Source organism: Vipera ursinii (assembly GCF_947247035.1).
Source record: "Vipera ursinii genome assembly, chromosome: Z".
NCBI lineage: Eukaryota > Metazoa > Chordata > Lepidosauria > Squamata > Viperidae > Vipera > Vipera ursinii.
The window spans coordinates 68878885-68906272 of NC_139517.1; the positions used below are offsets into that span (position 1 = coordinate 68878885).

A 27388-nucleotide genomic window follows, 5' to 3' on the forward strand; every position below is an offset into this window, starting at 1 on the left:
CCTAGATCAGGGGTGTCAAACTCAATTTCATTGAGGGCCACATCAGCATTGTGGTTGCCTTCAGGGGGCCAGGTGGATATGGTCTGGGTGGGCATGGCCTACTGGGTGGGCATGGCTAGAGTGCGTATGGCCTACTGGGTGGGCATGGCCAGCTCTACATCGTTCACATCAAGGGTGCCTATGGGGGCCTGGGCAGGAATTGGACAGATATGAGGGTCTCTGGCAGAAGGAGGGTCTCTGGGCCAGGGCCAAGGCAGTGGGGGCCATTCCCTCACTGTTTCCAGGATAGCTTCATGGGCCGTATGAAATCACTTCAAGGGCCAGATCTGGCCCCTGGGCCTTGTGTTTGACATGTCTGGCCTAGATACTTGCAACTTATAAATGAGTTGCTTGCACTCAGACTATATGTGGACATTCAAAATTAAATATGGCCATCCTTTACTGAAAGTGCTGCATAAAACTTTAAATGTATACATGTGGCCTCTCCTTTGATTTCCTTTGTTATCTTGATATCACTGAAGCTAGAAGGTTATTAAGGAAGGGCTTTAAATACTGAAGCCTAGAACAAAAGAGGACTCATCCCAAATTCTGCTGAAATTTAGTTTAATTGAACCTACCCAAATTATCCTTAATTTCATGTGATTAATACCTTATCAGAGAAGAAAAGTATTCTGACCTTTAATATAGCAAACATCTGTTTAGCTTTTGTGAATGTGTGCAGACAACTATCACCCATGACAGACATCCTCATATCTGATTCACCTATCTTCTATTATGTAGGACTGAAATACCATGCATACTTTAAAAGCAATTGGATTTTTAGTAAAGTTATTGTGTATATACTCTTAAGACCTCACATTACTTTCAAAATTTATCAGTTTGATTTTTCAGTATGGAAAAATGTTGAAAATTATTATTACATTTTACCTATTATATATTCTTGATATCCTTTCTCTTTAATCAGGAAAACTAGGTCATTGTACAACATGTTGTATAACAAAAGTATAGAGAGAAAAAGAGAGAGAGAGACTTAAATTTGTATTTATATACATAGATCCAGCTAGGCAGTTCAGTAAGCAGTTGGGTCTTTCTACTAATCCACCAGATTGTATCTGAGGAGTAACACATCCACATAAAAACCCCCTATAAATTAGTTAAAGGTAAATGCAAAATGTTTGCTTGCATGAAACCAGTCTTATATGTGGGACTTCTGTAATCTAGTGGCTTCAATCATGGCAATCTAGATGTCATTATGCTGAACATTTGGAGAGCAAAGTTGGACAAGGATAGTATGCCTTTTATAAATTAATATGAAGCGTCATAAATGAATTGTTTTGGAATTGTAGAGAAAGGAAATTAATCTTAAGTATAACTAGTCATTTGGAGAATAACATGGCAAGCTACTCCAGTGTTCTTCCAAGAAAACGAAATGGATATTCATAACCAGGATAAGGTCAACATACCACTGGAGAATGGACAGTTTATAATGGAAACTACCCTCGAAGCTAATAAGAAAGGGTTTAAGGCAAGTATTAAAAGTTCAGTGTTTGATATGTGATTGAAAGAAAGTTGAAAGGATATGCAGATTTGATATGGCCAGAGAAAGAAGGAATATACCATTGGTATGTGGAATACGGGAATGACCTCCGATCATTCCGCCGGGGCCTGAAGACCTGGCTCTTTGAGCTCTCGGGCCCAGGCTGAGGAGAAATTTTTAATTGGGGTTTTAAGTGTACAGGGTCAATTTAATATTTTTTTAATTTGGTTTTTAACTTTTGTATGGTGGATTTTTTAATTCCCTGTAAACCGCCCTGAGTCCTCAGGGAAAGGGCGGTATATAAATGTAACTAAATAAATAAATACAAAACCTGATTAGTGTTTTCAGAGCAGAAATATTAGGATTAAATATTGATACTCAGGAAATCCGCAATCTGAAATGGACTGGTATGGGTTACTTCACATTAGAGAAGCACCAGATATTCTGCCAAGGACAAAAAACAAAACAAAAACAAAAACATACAAGAAATGGAATAGCCATTATTGTTTTAAAAAGGGAGTCAGTGGGTGCTTTCTACAATGTAGAAAGTGACAAAGATTACAATTCAGTTTCATGACAAGCCAAACAATATTATAGTGATCCAGGTCCAACTGCAGATAGAAAGAAAGTAGAACAGTTCTAAGGCAACTTGCAATATGTTGTCAAAACACATTTAACAAACAGTCATAGTAATTAAAGAAATACTATGATAAAGGTTGAAGATGAATAGAATAGAGCTGGAAGGGACCTTGGAGGTTTTCTAGTCCAGCCCTCTGCTCAAGCGGGAGAACCTATACCATCTCAGACTGTCTAGCCTCTTCTTAAAAATCTCCAGTGGGGGAGCACCCATGATTTTTAGAGGCAAGTTGTTCCACTGGTTAATTGTCCTCACTATCAGGAAGTTTCTCCTTAATTCTAGGTTGCTTTTCTCCTTGATCAATTTCCAACCATTGTTTCTTGTCCTGCCCTTTGGTGCTTTGGAGAATAACATGACCCCCACTTCTTTGTGGCAGCCCCTCAATCACAGTGTCTGGAATAATGCCAAAATTTGAACATAAAAAGGGTATAGAAGAACTATACAAAATGACACCATAATGGATTATATATAGTTTTATCTTTAAATTAGAGGTAGATATTTTTAAAAAATCAAATTAAATGAACAAAAAAAATATATTACTAGAAACCAGACTTCCAGTTTGCCACCACAGCAACCACGACCATTAGAAGGTGAGCTCCATCTTCCATGTCCGATTTCAGACTGCTGGGGGACCCTGGAAAGGGTCAAAAGTTGCCCTGTAGGGATGACAAGCAAGGAGAGGATCCCAGCTTGATCATGGGAGAGCAGTAGCCTTTCCGCTCAATCTGGGGCAGCCCTCCAAACCGGCGGATGAAAGACTGGCCATAGAAATATGGCCCATCACTAGGCTGCAGACAGCCGAAGTCAAACTTACCACCAGGCACCTGTAAAGCAGCGCAGATGAGACTGGCTGAGATCTGAACCTCTCTTCAATCCTAACTATTTTTTCTAACTTGTCTAAGCTGTCCAAAGTATTTTCCCCTCTGTGGAGAGAGAGAAGGGAAATTCTATCCCAGTAATTAAGATATATATAAGCTAAAAAACTATTGATAACTGTAATAAACATGTTTTTACTTAGCTGATATAATAAGAACTGTACTAGCTTAACAATGAGATAGTAGACATTAAGAGAAAAAGGGGAAATTTTTGATGCTGAAACAAGAGGAACTTTGGTTACTAAATTTAAGACATTTGGAAATTAATAGAAATAAGAAATAGAAATAGAAATAAGAATGTTATACTGTATTATTAAATAGATGAAGCAAGATGGTGAGAAATAGAATATATTCAAATAGATAAGATATGTATCCTAAATATTAGATTTTGGGATGAATTGTGATAAAGAGAACTTTGGTTGCTTAAAACTTGGAAATTATAAATATTAAATGTTAAATTTAAATATTAATAGGAAGATAAAAATTGGGAAAAACTAATTAGGACATTGATTTGTCTATAAAGACTGAATGTTAAAATAATCAGCATATGTATAAGCTAAAAATTATTTATAAATGTAAGAATGTTATTTTTATTTAATTGATATAATAAGAATCATATTAGTTTAAACATGAGACAGTAAATACTAAGGGGAAAAGAGAGGAAAATGTAATGTGGTAGTTTGAGACTTGTACTAAAGATACTTGTATGTCATTGCATTATCGATTAACTCAGCCGCCATATTTTAAATACTTAAATATTTAAATACTTAAATATAAAATTAGAAAATTAATAAAATGTTAAAAAAATGTTACTAGAAACCAAGCTTCAGTAGCTACTGAAATGATGATAGAATTGTTTTGAAAACATTACAAAATAATGCAGTTAAAGAGGCATTTTATAAATAAGTACAATGGCAGAATGAACCAGAAAATACCAAATTATATTCCTGTGTCAAAAAATGCAAGACCAAGTGATAGCATTAAGTGCTTAAGTGCTAGTAAGACACTGTTGTATTTGGATTTTAACAGTATATAGAATAATAACTTGCTAGATATGCTAGCTAGAATCTGGAGAAAAACAGGCATTCAGGATCACACTGCTGATGTCTGATGAATAATAGAAAAGGCAGGTGAATTCCAAAAATATCTGTTTTTGTTCCATTGACCACACTAAAACTTTCAATTTTGTAGACCACACAACTTTAGACTATCTTTAAGAACAATCTGAGGTACAAGGCTGCCTCATCTTCCTACTGAAGAATTTGCATGATGGCCATGAGTCAATAATTAGAATCATATATGTACAGAATAACTAAATTGTTCTGAATTGCAGAAAAGAATGTGCCAGGGTTGTACACAATTCTGTTGTTTATTTAATTTGTATGAATATTTCAGAGAACTAGAAAAAACAAATAGTGGAATTAAACATGGTGGGACTTAAGATATAACTAATGGCCGGAAGTGATATTTAATGGTGTTAAAGGTACTGTTGTAGAATGTAAGCTGTTCCGAATAAAGCTGCCTTTTGCAATTGATGGATAGTGAATTTGTCAATGGCAATGGTGTTCAAGTGGTGCATCAGTTGTTTTGCAATTGCACCAAAGGTCCCAATCACTAGTGGTACTGCCTTTGCTTTCTTTTGCCACAGTAGTTCTATTTCTATTTCCAGATCTTTGTATTTTGTTATTTTCTCCAGTTTTCTCTTCTATTCTGTTGTCTTCAAGTACTGCCACATCCATTATGCAGACTTTTTTGTTCTTCTTATCAACATATTCTTAGTAAATCTTGTGTGCTATCTGGCAAGTCCCTATCTGTTTGAATTCTAAAGTTCCAGAGCAATTTAGTTTATTTTTCATTACTTTCTCTATTTTATAGTCCCACCAGTTTTTGCTTGCAGACAAATATTATTTCTTCCATATCTTCTAATGCGCCACTGTTTCTACTTTGCTGTGTGTAATCAGTCTCTGTGATCTTCTTATAACCAGGTGGTTCACCATTTCTTTAGCTTCTTTGCAGAGGTGGCACTTTCTATCTGTTGCTATCTTCTTTATTCTTGCTTTGTGTGCATTTGTTCTTAAGGCTTGATCTTGTGGAGCCAGAATTAGCCCCTCTGTTTTCTTAAATTTTCATCTTCTTAGCCATTGAGAACTAGAAATTTAAAACTGAGTTATTTTCTCAGACTGGGATTTCTAGTTACAAATTTAAGAAAAATTAATTTGGTAGAAGGATCCTTAGGCCCCAGACTGTAACTGCTCTGCATGAGCAGCCCTTCATAAAATATTTATTTGTGACCTTTGATTTGCAAAATGACAGTGAGTCACACTGCACTTTTTGCCTATTAGTGTTTTTGCTGATTCCACAAGATGCTCAACAGATGATATCTCTGCCAATAAAGCAATGACAGCCTATTCTCCTCCTCTGTGCAGTGCAGCAAAATGTCCAAGCCATCTTTATTTTTAATATTTGGAAGGGCAGTATGGACATTTACTTCCCTCAGACCTGCTTCCTGTTCCATAAACAGACACCCACACATATATCCAGAAGGCTTAATACATCTGCTCCAAGCTGTTTGCTATAGCTGCTACATTTAATCTTGCTAATTTTCCTTCTCCTTTTCTACACAGTACATGACATGTATTGTCCTTATAGTTTTAAGAAATGAACAGCATTTAGTATCATTATATTGTGATTTATTGTTACCAGCAATCAATGTACAGATGGATTAACATTTTAAATGACATTTGTATATTTTTCCATATCAAGTCCAAGTTTGAACAATTAATAAAGAATAAATGCTTATTAGGGCAGAGTCATTCATTTCATGCAGAAGCCTCAAGGTTGAACAACACGTTTTATTTGGTAGAACACAAGAAGTCTTTCGGGGCTTGATAATAAAAGCCAATCAGAGCAGACAGGGCTAATCCAGATAGACAAATAAGGTGAGGTATTGTAGGTTCTGTGTGCTGCCACCACATGGTTGTTTGGGGAAATTATAATATGCTATCTTGACCTGGTCAGCCAACTCCTCCTTCCCTATGACATATTTCCTCCTTCTCCTGATCATGTGCCTTACACCCCTCCCATTACTGGGATGGACTTCCTCCTTCTTCTCCCTGGGGACTCTCCTCCTCCATAACCGGCAGATACACATGCTCCTCCATAACCGGCAGACACATGTGCAGACACTGTGAGTCGATACTGTCTTTTGACCTTGGAAATATCGTGCATTATTATCTAATTCACCTCAGCTGCTGTAATCTACTCTGCATGCAAATAAAGGTATTTCTGGATGATAAAATATATTTTCATGAGTTCTGCTATCTGGCAAGAGCTGTTATCAGTGATAATATCCACATATACAGACCAGCACAGGGATCTTAGCAAGGGGAAAAATCATTATATGACAGCTTGATCCAGAATATTGTGTATCACTGTTATCAGTGATAATATCCACATATACAGACCAGCACAGGGATCTTAGCAAGGGGAAAAATCATTATATGACAGCTTGATCCAGAATATTGTGTTTCTCATAGAAAACTTTACCATACTCCTGAAAATTAGGCTGTTAAATAAATTATCATGATGAAAAGATGGAAGAAAGTAGAAGCATGTTTCTGTGATGGAATGTGCACCTGATGAAGGAGGAGGGTGAAATTTTGGCAAAACATCACAGTTTCCCAGGAAAAAGGCAATACATTCCCAAGAAAAGCCCAAATTAATAGACTGTGCAGTTCCAAGCTACATGGGAGAGGAAGGAAGATCTAACTTGTTGGTCACTGGGACCAAAGATTTATTCTTTCAGGCTTTTGGGTTCATCCTGGAGGGAACTTCTGTCCCTCCAGAATGTGTACACTGTGCTATATTTGTATGGTGTCTGGTTCTGTGTGACTTTTAGTGGTTAATTAGGCTATTGGTGGTTGGCCATTAAGTCATTAGTTGTTTTTTTCTTGTGCTGCTGTGTCCTTGGCTCCTAAGTACCTGGTAAGCTGGTGGTAAATCAGCACTTCTGTTGACTGATAAGAAGGGTAGCCATGTCTCTCATGGTATAGCTATTAGATTCAAAGGTTATATCTTTAGTCTGGCAATATTCTGTACATTAGGTGTAAACAAATAAAGAACTGGACTTGACTGGATGTTATTGTATTGTCTGACAATTCCTGCTCCCACTGTCTGTCAAGGAGTTTGCCTCTCATTTACCTTTGCAGACACATCATCTCTTCTCCTACAGAATTTTAAGAGCACCATTTCCTTCTACTGCTACAGCAGCAGGCCTGACCTCATCGTTTGCCAGAGGACTTCATCCAAGCAAAATCTCAGCAAGCTATCAAAGATGCAGTAGTTCTCATAGGGCATTCCATAGTCAAACTTATGGATCATATCAAGGTCTATTTCATCTGCCACACACAATCCTTTTTTTTAAACAGAAAATATATCTTGGGTATTGGTAAACAGAAAGAGTGAGAGAGAACCTCAAACTAGCTCTATCTATGTTAGGTATCAGTTGAGGAAAGAGAGATTTTGACAGATATCCAAGCTTCTGTTATAATATCTTAGCTGTAATAAAGTAAATTGAAAGATTATTTTCCTAAGCTTGACTACTTCAGACAGTTTGCATCTCTCTGTGTTTATGCAAAATATTTAACCTGTTTATTAAATTAACTGTTGTTTTTTTAAAAAATAACATTAAACAACAACTAAACAAATAGGACGGATTTGTACAAATACTAAACCACCAAAATTCAAAGTTAAAACTAACTAGGCTTACTTAATTTTCAGTTGGCTCCATCGATCATACTGTGCAATCTGAATCATAGGAAAGTCATCTTAAAATTGAGGTATAATGTAAATTAGTAGGTCCAAATAATGTTCTTGGCATATGATTATGTCTATTTATTCTTTTTTTATAGACATAGTTATAATAATCAGCTGAACTGTTACCAAGCTTGTGGATTTTATCAACAGAAATGAAAAGTGGTCTGTTCTGCATCTTTTTTTCAGTTTAATTATAAACTTAACTTTCCGCATAAGGTCCCAAAGCAGTATACAATCCATGGAAAAGCTAGAGAACCGGAATGTACAAGAATAAGACAATATCTAAGAGAATAATAAAAACAAACAAAAAGACACATTTCAAATATCTATACAGTTTTTCTGATAAGCAATTTATGGAATTTAATATAGAAAAGAAACTACTTTGTTTCTTATTTGTATCTGTATGAAACCAGCAGCAGAAGGCCATTAGTTCTTCTCTAAGGAAAAAGAAATTGCTGAATGCCATAAAAACTAATGTTGTTGCCCTGGAAAGCCTGGGGGAAATTATCTGGAATTCTGTTTCAGTAAGCTCATTATGTTTAAAAATGTAGCCAAACTCTCAGATTGTACTCCCCAGTTTTAAGGCACTGGGGACTGAGAGTTTATCAAAATTTTGTACATTTTGTAGATAGTTTCCATGGACTTCTTGTGCCATATATATAGTGGAAATATGGCTTTTGGTATTTTGTATTTTGCAGGAAATTAGGCATTAGGAATGGGCTAGAAATAATACATTTTACACTATCAGTCAGTCATACAGAATACAAGTATTATGCAAAAAAGATTGGCTGATAGAGAGCTTGAGTTTACCTCCAAAAGAGATGGGCAAGAATTAGAATTTTAAGAATGGGTGTCCAAAGATAAATTGTCCTACAAAAGATACTGAAGGAGTTTTGAACAATATGAGAGGCAAATTTGGAAAATGCTGTGTTAAGGATTTCTTTAATTTATCCTGAAAAGACTGCAAAGCTGGAGGATCTGAGGTTGATCAGATGTTGATGAGATGCATCATGTCTGGCATTTAAACTTGAAACCTTTTTTAACTTGACATTTAATTGGTCATCATGCTTGGTCAATTTAAAGTTTCCTGAACTTGTTTGGATAATAAAGAAGCTCATTGGTCATTTTTTTTACCTTACTCTCACTGAGAATTAATATAATGAAAAATGTCCCTTATTGGTTGGACAATGATAGGATGAATTAGTATGATTCTTTGTATATTTGTTCAAAAATACACCCCACTAGGTTCTGTATTACTAGACAGGGCCACTGCTGAGCTGTAAGATGCCTTTGTACAAAACGTGTTTTTCCACCCCAAAAAAGAATGCTTAGGGTGGACTTCCAGGAACTGCAACATTATGTGCACCACAAAATGTTAGCTACACTAATAGCATCAGATTGTGCAATATATATGGCTTCTCTAAACTGATAAACAACATTTATTTTGGAAAAGACCTGATGTAAGCAAGTGGACATGGTTTGTATTCAAAATATTTTTAAATTTTAATTTGGTGGTCCATGTCATAACATGTTTGTGATGGGTACCACTTGCAAACCTGCTTGAGGCAGTCCTGCTCCTAAATAAATGAATGTAGATTTATAATCTGAGGTTTTCAGTGGTTCAGTATGGAAACTTTAAAATGAATAGGAATCCATGTGTGTTACCTATGGTCTTTGATAAACCATCTGGCATATTTGTAGGGTAAGGAGGCATCCAAATCCCTCTAACTGTCATATTTCCCATATTTTCTTTATTATTTATTATTTGTAAAGTAAACTTTACAACTTTTTGATTCTGTTCCACGCCAACCTGAACAGAAGTCTTTGCCTTCAGTTAAAGGTCTCTTTATTCCTTACTTACAAAGGTTATGAAATTATAAGAAACTGCATTTTTTTGTGTCTTGACAAACTATTTCAATTTATTTGCAGCATGTCTTTCAGTAATGGATCTGACCAATACGACGTTATGTATAAATTATATCCTCTTTCTTTCAAAGAATTTGAAATCCAGGGCATGCTTATATTTTCTGGTATTGGACATGCACTGGGTAGCTGAACCAAAAATATGTATCAAGTAAGAAGCATAAAGAGCTAATTTCAAACAGCAGATGGCAGCAGTGACTGGAATTTTGCAATTTTGGTTAGTATTTGGATAACATTTAGATTATTCTTGAAATCAAAATACAACATCTGAGACAAATGCCAGCTCTGCATAGAGGTAGAAGAAACTGTGGGCAAACTATTTAACTGCTGCAAAAAGATCATATGGACTGATTACAACCAAAGGCAAAGTAGCAATAATAGTGTTAAAGAAATATCACTTGCCTGCAATCAAAAACTGGTGGGGCCACAAAATAGACAAATAGTGGATATTGCAATACCTGGAGACAGCAAAAGATAACAGAAAGAACCAAAGAAAACCACAAAATACAAAAATCCACAAATGGAAGTAAAATTACTATGGCAAAAGAAAGCAAAGATAGTTCCAATAGTAGTGGGTGCCTTGGGTACAATCCCAAAACATCTGGAGCACCACTTAAATTTCTATCAGTATTGACAAAATCACCACCAGTCAATTGCAAAAGGCAGCTTACATCCTGCAATGATATCATTAACACCATCAAACAACATCTATCTATCTCAGGTCATAGGGAAGGACTTGACAGGTGGACAAAAATGCCAAATCTAAACATATAATTTATTGTTCAATCAACCATAATAATAATAATATATTAAATTTATATGCCACCTGACTCTTAATGCCACTTTAGGAACACTGCCCACGTGAACTAGTGATTTAAATATTGGATTAAAGAAGAGGAAAATCAAATTCAACTCCATCCCAAGCATAGATGTTTTGATGAAATCATGTCTGAGCCTAGCTTACTTCACAGAAATATTATTGTGGGGAAACATTGGAAGAGAGGTTCTCTAAAGGATGCTTTATACTTCTGGAAGAGAAGTATAAAGTCTATAAATCTATTCAATAAATTAATTATTCTTATATATGTTTGTTCTAAAGGACCTTACTGATTTCCATTGAAATTGCAGTAATATAACCCCAAAATGCAAGCTTATATATTTTCCCAGATATTAGCATCTGGCAAGGAGCAGCACCTAGCAAACCTTGGCAGGTCTCAAAAAAAAAACAAAACCTGAATAGGTGGATCTGTTAATTGACAGAGTAAAACAATGGCTAAGCTCACTAACTGTTCATTAGTCCATCTACCCACACTGACTTTTATTTGTTGTTTTTGACGTAAAAGGTGGGGAAACTTTTGAAAAACTTCTCAATTTGGGTTGTAGTTATTTCTTGCAAATGCCAAGGGATTGGTTCCTTACAATTCTAGTGGCTTTTTTATTGTTCCATGGTCTTTATTTTTTAACAATATTTTAAGCAATAAATAAACAAAAAATGCCTTATTTTTTTAGCGTTAGATAGTCCCTTTCTAAACTTGCTTCCCCTTCCCCTCCCCATTCCAAATTGCAACGAGCAGCCATTTCCTATGAAAACTGCAGCCTAAATATTGGGGAAAAAAGATAGGTAGGAATTTCTGTTCCAAAAAAATGGCATATCAGAATATATAGCATTAATAGTGTATAATTATTCTTTTATACAATGAACACCTATTTTTATTGTTGTTTTTGAAGATTTCAGCAATTTTGAAACCTTTGGTTGTGACCTATGCCATAGTACCTTGTTGAGTTTATATAGCTGATACCAGATTATGTGATAGGCCTCTAACTTTTTGTTGATGATGAAACAGTCTGAAGAAAGTTGAGAACAGCAAATATAGGTCCTATCTGTCTTTATTAATTTTCCAAAGCAATTGCATAGTATGACTAAAAGGTAAAGGTAAAGGTTCCCCTGCACATGCGTGCTAGTTGTTTCCAACTTTAGGGGCCGGTGCTCATCTCTGTTTCAAAGTCGAAGAGCCAGTGCTTGTCTGAGGACATCTCCATGGTCATGTGGCCGGCATGATTATTTGATAATAACTTTGTTCCAGAAATAAATGTGACAACTCCTTCACAGGTGAGTCAAGATTGAATGATATCAGTCTTCTCCAGCATCATGTATTCAACTTGTACAACTTGTTCATCCCAAACAAAAGGCATTGGCAATGTTGACTGGGAACCCTGGAAACATTTTTTGAATGGAGATTGGATTAGCGGCAGGAAGGACGAGGGAGACGCGTCTTCGGTTGACCAACTTTATTTAACTCAGCCCGGACAAAAAGAACAGAACAAACATGCTTTATATAGGCAGCTGTCAAATGGGACAGCGAATCAGCTGTGGGAATTCTTCCCGCCGAGGGACCGTAACCAATAGGTCAGCTGGCAGTTTGACAGTCTCCCCAGTGATAGCGCAAGCACGTTAGCTGGGGGGAATCCCGTCAGCTGGTTTTGGCGGGCGGCCGGCATTTTGACAGCTAGCCGCCGTGAAAGCGCATGCGCTAGATTTGACAGCTCGCGGCTGCCTCTGTAGGCTAGCCGCGGTTTTGACAGCTCGCGGCTTAGTGCGCATGCGTGGCGTTTGACAGCTGTCATTGACAGCTGTCAAACGGTCGCGTGTTAGACTTGTAGGCCGCGGGTGTGACTGCGCATGTGCGCTTCTTTTGACAGCTGTCAGTGCGGCCGCGTGAAGCGGCCTATGACAGCTGTCATTATTGTTTTTAATATGTTGCACCCCTTTCCCCCCCGTTGAACGGAACAATAACTTGAACTAAGTTTTTTAACTGGTGTTGGAACTTGTTGGCGAACTTCCGGCCCATTCGAAATCCGTCAGGTATGCTGGTGGCCTCTTCGGTCGAGTGGATCTGCGTGGTGAAGGTTTTTCTTCTGTTGCAGGGGCCTCCTCAGGGGTGATGGGTGGGAGATCGGCAGGAGTAGGGATATCTTCTGGGTAACTGGTGCTGGGGGGTTCGGGATTTTCCGCCGCTGTTTCTGGCGTGGTGTTGGGGGGTGCTCTGGGTCGAAGCTGATCGGCATGTCTCCGCAGTGTGAGTCCCCCGCCAACGTTGATGGTGTAGGACAAGGGGCCGGTTTGATCGAGAACTACCCCCTGGGTCCATTTATCCCTTCCCCCATAATTTCGGGCCCAGACATTTTGTCCCTGAGTGAATGTTTTGTGTGGCAGGTTGTTTGGTTTTTCTGCTGCTGGCCTGTCTGGGTGCAGTCTGTCAAGGCGAGTTACCAGCCGGCGACCCCATCTGAGTTCTGCTGGAGATTTCCCGGTGGTGGATACGGGGGTGGTGTGGTGTGCGAGAAGGAAGCGGGCGAGTCGACGGTGCCAGTTCCCGACGACCAGTCTGCACAGAGAGTCTTTGGTGGTCTTCACCATGACCTCTGCAAGGCCATTACTGGACGAGTGGAATGGGGCCGATGTCGCGTGCCTAATACAGTTGCTCCTCGTGAAGATCTGGAAATCACGGGAGGTAAATTGAGGCCCATTGTCAGTGATTATTACGTCTGGAAGACCATAGGTTGCAAAAACTCCCCTTAATGCTTGTATGGTGGCACTTGTGGTGGTGCTTGAAACCGGGAGAACCTCCAGCCATTTGGAGTAGCTATCTACAATAATCAAAAAGGTTTGACCCTGGAATGGGCCGGCAAAATCGAGGTGGATGCGGGACCAGGGGTTGGTTGTGATTTCCCATTTGTGAACTGGGGCGTGGGGTGGGGCGGGTCTGCTTTGCTTGCAGAGATAGCAGCCGGCTACATGCTGTTCTATGTCCTTGTCTAAAGATGGCCACCAAACATAACTGCGTGCCAGAGCCTTCATTTTAGTGATGCCCGGGTGGCCGTCATGAAGTGTTTGGAGAACCTTTGTTCTGTGGCATGATGGGACTATCACTCTGCATCCCCAGAGGATGCAGCCTAAGTGGGTAGAGAGCTCGTGGCGCTTTGCAAAATATGGTTGGATGGGGGGGCAGGGGCAAGAAGATTGCCATCCTGATGTGACCCAGGAAAGTACCCTGCTGAGGGTGGGGTCCCTGCTTGTGGCGTGTGCGATGTCTTTCGCTGTTACTGGGCATTCTGACAGTTCTTGTATGGCCAGGACATGGCCAGCTGGGTCTGGGTCTGGGTCTATTTGTGGTAGTGGGAGCCTGCTGAGGCCGTCAGCGTGGGACATCTCCTTTCCTGGCTTGTATACTAACTGATAGGAGTATGCGGATAGAAATGTGGTCCAGCGCAGCATGCGCGGGGACAAAATTTGGGGGGTTTGGCGGTCCCATGTGAATATGCCCAGGAGAGGTTTGTGATCCGTGTAGATTGTAAAAGGTCTGCCGTAGAGATAATCATGGAATTTTTTAATTCCAGCTACTATGGCCAGGGCTTCCTTATCTATTTGCGCATAGTTGCGCTCGGGTTTTGAAAGGGTCCTGGAGTAATATGCAATTGGAGCTTGCGTGCCATCGTTGAGGGAGTGGCTGAGGACTGCCCCAATGCCATAAGGTGAAGCATCGCAGGCGATGCATAGAGGTTTGGTTTCGTTGTAGTGCGATATGGTGGTATCGCTAGAGAGCAATTGTTTCAGCTGTTTAAAACTCTCATTGTGCACTGAGGTCCACTGCCAGGGGGCTCCTTTATCTAAAAGCCTATGGAGTGGCTCCGCTATAGTGGCTTTACCCGGCAAGAAGGAATGGTAAAAGTTCAGGAGCCCTAGGAATGCCTGAAGCTCCGTTTTATTTTTTTTGGGGGGTGCGGCTTTGATTGCTTGAATTTTTGCATTGGTGGGGTGAATGCCTTTGCCGTCTATTCTATATCCTAGGAAGTCTGTAGAGGGAACTCCTATTGAGCATTTTTCCCGTTTTTAGTTTTAGCCCGGCTGCCCGGAACCTTGTGAGGACTTCGTGCAGCCTGGTTGCTAGTGAGTGGGTGGAGTCGCCCGCGATGAGAACGTCATCAAAGTACGGGCAGACTCCGGGGATGCCCTTGAGGGTTCATTCCATGACTTCCTGGAATATTCCAGGTGCCACGGAGATGCCAAATTGGAGGCAGTTCACTTTGAACGCCCCCCTGTGAGTCACTATGGTCTGGGTGTCTGCTGTTTCCCTGGTTACTGGAAGTTGCAGGAAAGCATGTGCTAGGTCCAATTTGGCAAAAATAGAGCCGGAGCCAATTTCAGAGAGAACATCCCTTACTGATGGGACTGGGTATGCATGGGGATTGAGCGCGCGGTTCAGGGTTGCTTTATAATCTGCGCATATTCTCACTTCCCCATTAGGTTTGACAGGCGTCACGATGGGGGTTTCCCAAGTTCCGCTGTCAGTGGGTTCTAGGACTCCTAGCTTGAGTAAGCGGTCTAGCTCTTTGTCTATTTTTTGTTTTAGGGCGAAGGGGACTTTTCTAGCTTTTATTCTAATTGGTGCTATCTCCGGTTTGAACTTGAGGTCGATGGGGGCTCCATTGTATTTACCCAATGAGCCATCAAAAACATCTGCAAAATTTTTGCAGATATTTTCTAGGGAATTGGTGTGAATACGGTTGGTCCCTTCGAGGCGAATGCCTAATGCCTCGAACCAGTCTAATCCGATGAGGCTGGTTCTGGGTTGTTTAGTTATTTGGGCTGTTAAGTGTCCTGAAAATTTTTTAAAATCGACCTTCAGGGTGGCCTGTCCCTTTAAGTCTATTTGCGCGCCCTGGAAATCTGCCAGCATAACCTTGGAGGGTTGGATGGGGATGCGGTGATTGGTTTTGCTAGCTATTCTCTGGAGGGTGTCCCCTGACAGGATGGAAACGGAGGATCCTGAGTCGACCTCCATTTCGCAGGGGATTCCCTGGATTTTGACCCATGCTCTAACTTTGGCTCTGGGGATGTTGTTCGCGGGTGATTTAGTTAGGGAAAATACGGACCCTACAACCCCCTGGGGAGGGCGGGGAAGGACAGTCCTACCTGCGGGGATCTTGTCAAGGTCGTGGAGGGTCTCCCGGTTTAGGCTGCGACAAGCTGAGCGGATGTGGCCGGTCTTGCCACAGCCGTGGCACTTCGCATTCCTAAACCTGCAGGTAGCCCTTGCATGGCCTCCGCCACAGCTTGCACACTTCGCCCTGGTGTTGGTCTGCATTTTCTTCGTGTTGGGGGCTGTCTGATGGTCTTGGTTGCGGTTCCCTTCCCGGCCGGCGACCATCCGATTGAAGCGGGAGAGGATTGCATCGACCCCGGAGTCGGGCTCCGGTGGCCCTTGGTCGAGCTCCCTAGCTTGATGGACGGAGGTGCCTGAGTTTTCGCCGAACGTCTGGGGTTCGTCATGATGGCTGTCCTCATACGCCATTATCTCCAGAGTGAGCTCTGCGAGGTCCATTGTGGGCCTTGCCACAAGCTTCCTCTGCAGGCGCATGTTTTGGAGACCGGCGATGACTTGATCGCAAATTCGGTCCTCCAGGTCGGGGAAATGGCACTTGCGGGCGGCGTGCCTGACGGCTGCGATGAAGGCGGTGGATGGTTCACCGGGTTGCTGCTTCCGTCGAGCGAAATAGAGTCGCCAATACAGCTCTGACCGCCTCAGCATGAAGTGTTTGCTGAGGCGATCTGTGAGCTCGGCATACGGTACAGTGGCGACCGGGTCCGGGCTGCAAAGGCCAACGGCGATGTCGTATACTGCTGGCCCGCTGAGGCATAGGAGCGCGGCGGCCTTGTGGCGGTCCTCCGTGATTTTGTTCACGAGGAGGTACCCCTCGACCTGGCCCCAATGCGACTCCCATCCTTCGGGGTACCGGACGTCGAACTCCCTCACGTGTCCTAGGTTTGCCATGCTGGGTCCACGGTACTTAAGGCACCAGGGCGGTTGGCTTGTCCGGTCGGTGACTTAGCTAGTGACTTCAGCGATTGACCGGACGGCAACGCTCCTGGGCCGTGACTTCAGCTAGTACCGGTATCCCACCCTCGTCGCCAGGTGGATTAGCGGCAGGAAGGACGAGGGAGACGCGTCTTCGGTTGACCAACTTTATTTAACTCAGCCCGGACAAAAAGAACAGAACAAACATGCTTTATATAGGCAGCTGTCAAATGGGACAGCAAATCAGCTGTGGGAATTCTTCCCGCCGAGGGACCGTAACCAATAGGTCAGCTGGCAGTTTGACAGTCTCCCCAGTGATAGCGCAAGTGCGTTAGCTGGGGGGAATCCCATCAGCTGGTTTTGGCGGGCGGCCGGCGTTTTGACAGCTAGCCGCCGTGAAAGCGCATGCGCTAGATTTGACAGCTCGCGGCTGCCGCTGTAGGCTAGCCGCGGTTTTGACAGCTCGCGGCTTAGTGCGCATGCGCGGCGTTTGACAGCTGTCAAACGGCCGCGTGTTAGACTTGTAGGCCGCGGGTGTGACTGCGCATGTGCGCTTCTTTTGACAGCTGTCAGTGTGGCCGCGTGAAGCGGCCTATGACAGCTGTCATTATTGTTTTTAATATGTTGCAGAGATGATAAGAATAGTGTCAACCTCCAGCTTGAATATCCAAATAAAAGTCCATGATTACTTTCATTTCTGAAAAGCTTACTGGTTTGTTGAATATATGGTGCATAAAGGTAAAGGTAAATGTTCCCCTGCACATGCGTGCTAGTTGTTTCTGACTCTAGGGGCCGGTGCTCATCTCCGTTTCAAAGTCGAAGAGCCAGTGCTTGCCCGAAGACATCTCCATGGTCATGTGGCCGGCATGACTAGATGCCAAAGGCACATGGAATGCTGATACCTTCCCACTGTAGTGGTCCCAATTTTTCTACTTGCATTTTTACGTGCTTTCAAACTGCTAGGTTGGCAGAAGCTGGGATGAGTAACAGGCGCTCACTCTGCTACACGGCACTCGGGATTCGACTCGCCAAACTGCCACCTTCTGATCGACAAGCTCAGCATCCTTACCCACTGAGCCACTGCATCCCTTATAGTATGACTATACACATCCAATTATTCACATGACTTCTAAATGATTGAAGGAAGTTATATCCCCAGCCTGTGGATTGTGGCCCACGATCAGGGCATGGGCTATAGGCCACTGGGCCCTGTGAGGGGCTGGCCAGTGTGCGCAGGTGTACATGTGCACACAATCCCACTCATGCGAGTGTTCCTGCAAGCATCGTGTGTTTGCGGCCCATCTCGTGCAAGCATTGCCACAAGCATTGCAGGCGTTTGCAGCCCTACTTGTGTGAGCATTGCCGTGTTGTGGGCATCCAAAGCTTCATGAAAGTGCTCATGACACATCCATTCACCCTCCACAGAAAACCATCCCTTCTTCCCCTGCCCCCCACTCTGGGCCACCAACCCCAAAAGGTTGGGGAACTCTGCCCTAGAAGGCTGGGTGTAGCTACTTCACTAGGTTATCCTTCATGGTTGGATATCCAAGGCTATTAAATTTTACCATCAGATCGAGAAGTGTTTTTTGAGTTTTTTGTTTTATGTTATACTGAAATACCAATAAATAAATAAATAAATAACCACCTCTAGGTCCAATGGAAAAAAAGGATTATAATCAATAATTTCAGTTATTTCATAAGTGTTCTAGTGTGGTAATATTAACACCTGAGAAACATTCTACCAAGTATTCAAGCTATAGACTGATTCATTAATGTAGATGCTAAAATATTAACTGCAACACTAGCTAGGAGATGATGATGATGATGATGATGATGATGATGATGATAATAGTAATAATAATAATAATAATAATAATAATAATAATAATAATAATAATAATAATACCATCTACTGTTCATCCATCTCAGCCTTGATTTATAAAAAATAGACAAACATTTCAATGTTGCATTTGAGACCTGACAGAAGTACTGTTTTTATGTCCACATACACACATCTTCCAGAAAATGCAACTTTGAAGAGGAGCCCTATGCATGCACCCCTTTTGAACACTCTTGTTGTGATTCAGAGTCAGCCTGTGGGTTCGGCAGTTGGATCGGATGATTCAGAGGAGGAGGAGGGGGGTGTTGGAGACCTTGCTGAGGATAGTATTGAGGCTCCGCAGAGCCCTCAGCCAGGCCCCTCCCATCTGGTCACGACGCAGACCCAGCTGTGTGAGCCTGACAGTGTGGATGAAGATGACCCACAGCTGGCCCTGTTCAAGGATCCCCGACACAGGAGGCAGTCAATCAGGAGTAAACAAAGGAAGGCAATGGGGCACCTCGGAAGGAGGTAGAGAGAAGCCACGCACTGAACTGTTTAAAAGGGGAATGTGTGGGAGGGCTGGTTTGCTGAAGGCAACCGTTTGAATAGCTCCTGTTTCATGGTTCATGTTTGCTCTCTTTGCTCTCTTTGCTCTGTTTTATGTTAATAAATTTGGCAGGCTTAGTTCCAGCCTCTTGCCGTTTTGTAAAAGGGGTTGTCCCTGCCTTTTCTGCAGGGCTGGGAGTAGGCTGGTACAGAACAGCTCTGTGCTTGCATTATATTTACATTGGGTCCCGAGTTCATCCTGAAATATAGGATATAAATCAAAACAAAATTATTGGTAAATTTGTCAGTTTCTTTTTTCTGTTCAAGCATGCTTCCAGTCAGCATCACAGTTTATTGATGTAGCTCCTAGTGTAAACAACTTCGCATTTTATAAGCAACAGAATATAAACATGTTTTTAAAAACATAAAATCCAAATGTAAAGAAACAGTTTATTTTTAACCAGTGATACTGTTAAATATTTGGATCTTAAAATATATGAAGTGAGAACAAACAATAATTCCTGAAGTCTGTGATACAATCTTTTTGAAATATTACTTTTGTTGTATCATAGCCAGTTACTCAAAATGGCAACTTAAATTAACTCAGCTAGATTCAATTATTGCAGTTGTTTGGTACAGATACAATTGGTGTTCATGGAATTAAACATAAAAAAATGCATATATACATATTGTCAAGGATGAAACTTTGGCAGCTATGTGCCTCTGCATTTCATCTTGCCTTTAGATTAAGCAGGGGATAAATAAATTTCTGCTTTACCCTAGATAGATCAATAGAGGAAATGCATAGTTATTTACTTAGATTTGTAAGGCACTAAATTATAAGTTCTATATTTTAAGAAAGCCTATGCTTAAATTCATATATATTAAAAATAACTGCAAAATTCTGATGCATAATCAGTGATAATTTATTTTCTGTGCAGTTCAGAATTTAAACATTTAAGTTCAAATGTGAAACTTTGCTTTACAGGTAATCCTTGACTTACAACCATTCATTTAATGGCTATTTGAAGTTACAACAGCACTGAAAAAAGTGACATATGACCATTTTTCTCACAACCATTGCTGCATTCCCATGGTCACATGATCAAAATTGGGATGCTTGGAAAATTGGCTCATATTTAAGACAGCTGCAGCATCCCAGAATCACCTTTTGCAACCTTCTGACAAGCAAAGTCAATGGACAAGCAGATTCACTTAATTAACTTAACAACTGCAGTGATTTACTTAATAATTGTGGGGGGAAAGGTCATAAAAGTAAAATGGGGGCAAAACTCACTTAATAGCTGTCTCGCTTTGCAACTGAAATTTTGGGTTTAATTGTGGTCATAAGTGGAAGACTATCTGTATTATCAAGGAGCCTGTCAGTTACATTCTTCCATGGAGATAAGAGTTGCTGTTAAAATAACTCAGTTATTCTATATTCTAACATCTGTCATTCAGCATTTAAGTCTTCCCTCATTAAAGGTACTAATTGCTATCCAACACATGATTCAGGTTCTTATGTAGGATAGAGATACTGTAATATGCAGCTAATCCAGCACCCTGCAAAGTCTGCTACAGTTACAAAAAGTACTTTGAAGTCAAAATTGACAGAGCCACTTGTTCCTATGCAGTTTCAACCCTGTATCACTGCAAGATCAAATGACAGCTCAGGGATAGGCAATTGGAAGGCTGTGTGGTCACTATATGCCTGGAACAGGTCCCTTTCTGGTTTTAATTTCTTTTTCAGTCCAATGGAGTATGTGAAAAATGTTATGTAAATGACATTTTATATAACATTTAATATTATTTTACTGAACAGGATAGGGTCAAATATAATAGGGAGAAGCCAGAAATTGAGTTTTAAAGTAGCCTGGATCCAACAGGAACTGCAGACAGAAGAAATCTAGGTTAAAAAAACTTTTGGAATGCACCCTATGCAAAAGGCTAGAAGTGTTGTTTGTTATAGTAATAGTAAGAACAAGACAGCTTGTAAACTGTAAGGTTGTCCTTCACTGCAGCCAGAATTTATGTTGCTAATAAAGGGGGTCATTAATTGAGTCATGCCCAATTTTACAACCTTTTTGCCACAGTTAAGTGAACTACTGCAGTTGTTAAGTGAACAATGTGGTTATTAAGTGACTTTGCTTGATTGAAGTCAGATAGAAAGGTTGTAGATGTGATCATACAACCCCAGAATACTGCAGCTATCATAAATAAATACATGTCAGTTGCTTCTTGTTGTTAGTTGCAAAGTCGTGTCTGACCCATCATGACCCCATGGACAATGTTCCTCTAGGCCTTCCTGTCCTCTAACATCTTCTGGAGTTCATTTAGGCTCACGCCTACTGCTTCACTGACTCCATCCAGCCACCTCATTCACTGTCGTCCCCTTCTTCTATTGCCCTCAACCTTTCCCAGCATTAGGCTCTTCTCCAGTGAGTCCTTCCTTCTCATCAGGTGGCCAAAGTATTTGAGTTTCAACTTCAGGATCTGGCCTTCTAAAGAGCTTTCAGGGTTGATCTCCTCTAGGACTGACCAGTTTGATCGCTTTGCAGTCCAAGACACTCACAGGAGTCTTCTCCAGCACCATAGTTCAAAGGCTTCAATTCTTTGGCGCTCAGCCTTTCTTATGGTCCAACTTTCACAGCCATACATTGCAAATGGGAAGACCATAGCCTTGACTCTACGCACTTTTGTTGGCAGGATAATGTCTGCTTTTTAGTGTGCTGTCTAGATTTGCCATTGCTTTCCTCTCCAGGAGCTCCTTCTTTTCTTAAAAAGGAAAACAGCCAAGAAAGAACAGAGTGAGGGTGCATTGGTTAAAATAAGAGTTTGCAGAACAAGCTTTAAATGGTCTTCTGTTTTAATGGAAGTATGGAGTTGTTCACTGTGTGCAAAAGTGAGTTCTGCCATCTAGGAAGTTCATGCTTCAATTTTGTTTGATTCATATGCAGCTCATCTTCATTGTATTCTATGAATAGCAGAGCCAAACTCTTCAGTGCCTAAGGCCTCTGAAGTCTCTTTCTGGGAAAAGATGTATGTTCTGCTTTGTACTTATTTCAGATACTATTCCATTTCATTTCAACTTGTTCATTAATAAAGTGTTTCTATTGTCACTTTGTTGTAAATTTACCCATAGATGTTATGCCTTACCTAATTGAGATCCTGCATCTTGGTCCCTTCAGCATACTTTTGAGCAATGCAAATATTCACCATAATGATTTTGTACATATTTGTATGGCATTAAATATACTTGAAACCTAATGTGGGTGATAAATCCCAAAGTACACTTGTCATGTTTAAGATTTCATACCCCATTAACTGGCAAGCCAATTTATTTCACTGATTCTCTATTGGTGTGTGTTTAAAATTAGAGACAGATTGAAGTAATGTTGATTACTGTCAGGAATAATGAACCATAACATGTAACAGAAAACTTAATAAAGTTTGTTCTTCAACATCATGGCTAGCATAGTGGTTTATTATTCTGCCAGATCTCTTCCTCTACTGTGTTGCAGTAAAGCCTTTGGGATCATTCATCAACAGAAAGATTTATTGCTTCAAAAAAATATGTCAAGGCCCTTGCTAGTTTACAAAACATTGCCAGGCTGTTGATGCAGGGAGATAAAATGGTTCTTGCTTTGAATAAACACTTTCTACTTAGAGAGTGTTTTTCAACAGTAGCATCATAGCTACTATTGCATTAGTTTTGTATTGCGTTGTAAATTGGTGAGAAAAAAAATAGTAAGATGTTACCAAAATGAGATAAAGCACAAATAACATCAAAACAATACAATCACTGCACTGATATTTGGTGAGACCTGCTCGAAGTTACAATGAGTTCTTCACTTACAGGTGCTTCAGAAACTAGGCAAAGCTGATGAAACAAAAGATGAACAGTTTGAAGAGTATGTTCAGAACTTCAAACGGCAAGAGGTAAGAAGATTTTGTTGGTTTGATTATCGTATAAAATATTACTTCACTAGATCTTAGCCCATAGATCAGACATGTCAAACTCGCGACATCATGTGATGTCACGCAACATATCAGGACTGTTTTGCCATTGCCAGCAATAGAGTGGGTTCGGCTTCCACATGATGCATTTGGCCCGGGGGAGCGGTAATTTGACACCCCTGCCATAGACTAACAAATTCATTATTTGAGAACGTGTATTCAATTTATTCTGTGTTTAGGTACTTAATGCTTTTTCTTGATCACCTTTCAAGACTGAAACTTGTGACTATGGCTGAGAAGTGTGCACAAATAGAAAATACATTTGATTTCAAATCTGGATGAAACCCTTAAGTTTCAGAGGTTCTGCCAAACCTTTAAGTTCAATCATAGTCTAGCAGAAACAAACCCCAGATTATACCAGCAAAGTCCTTTAGTCCAAATTATATCAAATAAATGCAGATAATCTAATGTAATCTAATGGACTAAATGCTAACCTATTCATCCTCACATGATGAGGAGCTTCAGGTTTGATGGTGTTAGAGATATTGTCACAGTATGTAAACTGTTCCGAATAAAGTCATCTTTTACAATTGACCAATTATTATGGGTCATTTGCATAGTCAGACAAATGTTCAGATTAGATTTGGCATTTTTGTCATCTCCTCCTCCTCCTCCTCCTCCTCCTCCTCCTCCTCCTCATCATCATCAAATGTTTACATTCCTCTGGCAGTATTGGTCTTGTTCTCAATATTGGTCTAATTCAGGAGTGGGCAATTGCCCATACTTTGACCAAAAAGTCTGGGTCCCCTCACACAGTGACTGCTGCCATAATCTCAGGCTGCTCCTGGTGACAGGCAAACACTGCACAGACCCAGAAAAGCACTTTCTCTCCTCGCCCTCCTGCAGCTACCTGCCAACTGAAGGAATGCATGGTGGCTGCGCAAAGCTTGACCCAGTTCAGCTTCTTCTCCCACCACCTACAACAAACGTATTTACATTTGATTTCTAATTTCCAGTTGATCTCATGAGAACTGTACAGGGTCAGCCAAAGGGCCAGATGTGACTCAAGAGCTGTAAAATGCCCAGTTTAACTGCAGCTTCTTAATGACTTCTTGAGCTGCAATTGTGCAGTAATGATCATTATTGTTGCTACTAAAGCTTTTCCCCCTGTTTTATTATTAGCATTCTTTTTTTAGTGAATAGTGAAACAATTCCCATGGTTCTTAAGGAAAGAATGAGATGGAGCCATAAACATTTATTTGTAAAGTTTGTGACTGGAATGTGTTACATGTTAGAATTTGGTACAAATGAAAACAGCCCCTAAATACATTAATCATACTGTCATACTTGTATTTAATCCAGCAGATGACAGAACTGCCAAATACCTTAATATTTATTTATTTATTTTATTTATTTAATTATATTTATATACCGCCCTATTCCCTGAGGACTCAGGGCGGTTTACAGGGAATTAAAAATCCAAAATACAAAAATTAAGAACCAAATTAAAAAAAATTAAATTAACCCTGTAGTCAGTTAAAAAAGAACCCCAAATTAAAAATTCCTCCTCAGTCTGGGCCCGAGAGCTCGAAGAGCCAGGTCTTCAGGCCCCGGCGGAATGATCGGAGGTCGGGGCCAGTCCTCAGCTCCACCGGCAGCTGGTTCCAGAGGGCAGGCGCTCCCACCGAGAAGGCCCTATCCCTGGGTGTCACCCGCCGGCAATCTCTCACCGGCGGAACCCTGAGCAGACCCTCCCTGTGGGAGCGCACTGGGCGAAGGGCGTTTGATGCCGGCAGCAGGTGTTCCCTCAAATAACCCGGACCCAGGCCATGTAGGGCTTTATAGGTGATAACCAGCACCTTGAATTTCACCCGGAGGGCAACCGGAAGCCAATGCAGCTCGCGGAGTAGAGGTGTTACATGGGAGTATCGGGAAACCCCCATTACAACTCGCGCGGCCGCATTCTGCACCAGTTGAAGCCTCCGAGTGGTCTTCAAGGGCAGCCCCATGTAGAGAGCATTACAGTAGTCCAAACGGGAGGTCACAAGCGCATGAGTGACTGTGCGTAGGGCGTCTCGGTCCAAATAGGGACGCAACTGGCGCACCAGGCGAACCTGTGCAAAAGCCCCCCTGGTCACGGCTCCTATATGATCTTCAAAATTGAGCCGTGAATCCAGGAGGACGCCCAAGTTGCGAGCCCTATCAACGGGGGGCAACACCTCACCCCCCATCGTTAGAGGTGGAATAACATGGTTAACCCGAGACGCCAATATGCACAGCCACTCAGTCTTGGCGGGATTGAGACGAAGCCTGTTTCTCCCCATCCAGACCTGAACCGCCTCCAGGCACCGGGACATCACGGAGAGGGCATCACTGGGTTGGTTCGGGGTGGAAAGAAAAAGTTGGGTATCATCAGCGTACTGATACCCCACCCCAAAACCACGAATGATCTCACCCAGCGGCTTCATGTAGATGTTGAACAGGAGAGGCGAGAGAACCGACCCCTGAGGAACTCCACAAACGAGAGACCTCGGGGCGGATCTCTGCCCTCCTGTCAACACCGACTGCGAGCGGCCCCGGAGGTAGGAGGAGAACCACCGTAAAACGGTGCCTCCCACTCCCAACCCCCTGAGACGTCGCAGCAGGATACCATGTTCGATGGTATCAAAAGCCGCTGAGAGATCTAATAGGACCAGGACAGAGGAGCAGCCCCTGTCCCTAGCCCTCCAGAGATCATTCACCAGTGCGACCAATGCCGTCTCCGTGCTGTGTCCGGGCCTGAAGCCCGATTGGTACAGGTCCAGATAATCAGTTTCCTCCAGGAACATAGGGAGCTGATGCGCCACCACACTCTCAACAACCTTCGCCAGAAAGCGAAGGTTGGAGACTGGACGATAGTTGTTTAAAACAGCCGGGTCCAAAGCAGGCTTCTTGAGGAGGGGTCTCACCACCGCCTCCTTCAGGGCGGCAGGGAAGACACCCTCCTTCAAAGAAGCAGTTATTACTGCATGGAACCAGCCTCGTGTTCCCTCCCGAGCCGCATAAGCTAGCCAGGAGGGGCACGGATCCAACAAACAGGTGGTGGAGCTCAGTCTCCCCATGATCCTGTCCACATCATCAGGGGAAACAGGGTCGAACTCAGTCCAGATAACATGCTCAAGACCGCCTGATTCCTCCACATCAGACTCTGCCCAGTCAGAGTCCAGGCCGGTCCGGATCCGAGCGATTTTGTCCGCCAGATGATGACTAAACTCCTCGGCTCGTCCCTGCAAGGGATCCTCTCTCACCTCCTGGTTAAGGAGGGAGCGAGTCACCCTAAACAGGGCGGCCGGGCGATTATCTGCGGATGCGACAAGGGCGGCAAAGTAGTTAGACTTCGCCGTCCTTATCGCCGCAAGATAAGACCTTATAAAGGTTCTTAACTGCAATCGGTCGGATTCGGATCGGCTGGATCTCCAACCGCTCTCTAGACCTCGTCTCCGACGCTTCATCTCCCGGAGCTCCACAGAGAACCATGGGGCCCAACGGGATCTGCGCCGAATCAGAGGTCGCATGGGTACAACGCAGTCGAGTGCCCTGGTGGCAGCCGTTTCCCAGGCCTCCACCAGAGCATCAGAGAGCCTCCTTAAACAAATTGTTTAAGGAGGCTCTCTGATTAGGCTCTTCTGGTGTTTCCAGAATGCCTTGCATGATTAAGCCAACTAAAGCACTTCAGTGGAAATATATGCTTAAGCAATGTTTGAGAAAGATTAATTGTGGACTTTTCTAACAGCTTCCTCTATTGTTCACCTTTCAAGGCATCAGTGTAAATATTATGTTAAGAGATGCAAGCATCAGTAGTCTGAAAGCTTCACTCATATCATACTTAAATGTAGCATTAATTATGGGGAAAATCTTTGAAATTCTGGGGAAAAGTCTTGGCTTAATATTTGTTGTGATCTAATAATAATAATAATGATAAACTTTATTGATTAGCCCTTGGGCCATTTCAAAGTGCAAAGCTCCAGCAACAAATTGTTACTAAAATTTGATAAAGGCAATTTAAAATGGAATTTGATAAAATGCAGTTTAAAATGGAATTAAAATAAAATACAATTTAAGATGAAATAGTAATAAAATACAATCTAAAATGAAATTGTAATAATGTACAATAATTTAAGGTATAGATAAAATATGGTAACATTATATTTCGGAGTCGCCCTTACAATCTACCCCAATCAGTCCCACATATGCAGATCTCAACCGGATCATTTTGTTTAAGTATTGTGCTATGTTAAATGTTATTTTCAAGTTCTGGCCGGACATAAGACAAGTTATTTTGATATGGGGAACCCAATGGGTCATTTGTTTGGTATATAGACCAAGATACCTGGGTCTCACCCTCTTATACAGGCAACAGTCAAATAGGATGTGAGCCAG

General features: G+C 41.7%; 1 protein-coding gene across 1 annotated transcript in view; it reads left to right on the forward strand.

The window, feature by feature from the left end:
* AMPH (amphiphysin) overlaps positions 1–27388 on the forward strand; it is a gene marked incomplete at its 5' end in the record, with an annotated part of 111302 nt that overhangs the window by 17783 nt on the left and 66131 nt on the right. Inside the window, one exon of the mRNA XM_083377580.1 lies at positions 22871–22951. Coding sequence (XP_083233706.1) covers positions 22871–22951 — 81 coding nt within the window. The remainder of the gene's footprint in view (positions 1–22870; positions 22952–27388) is intronic.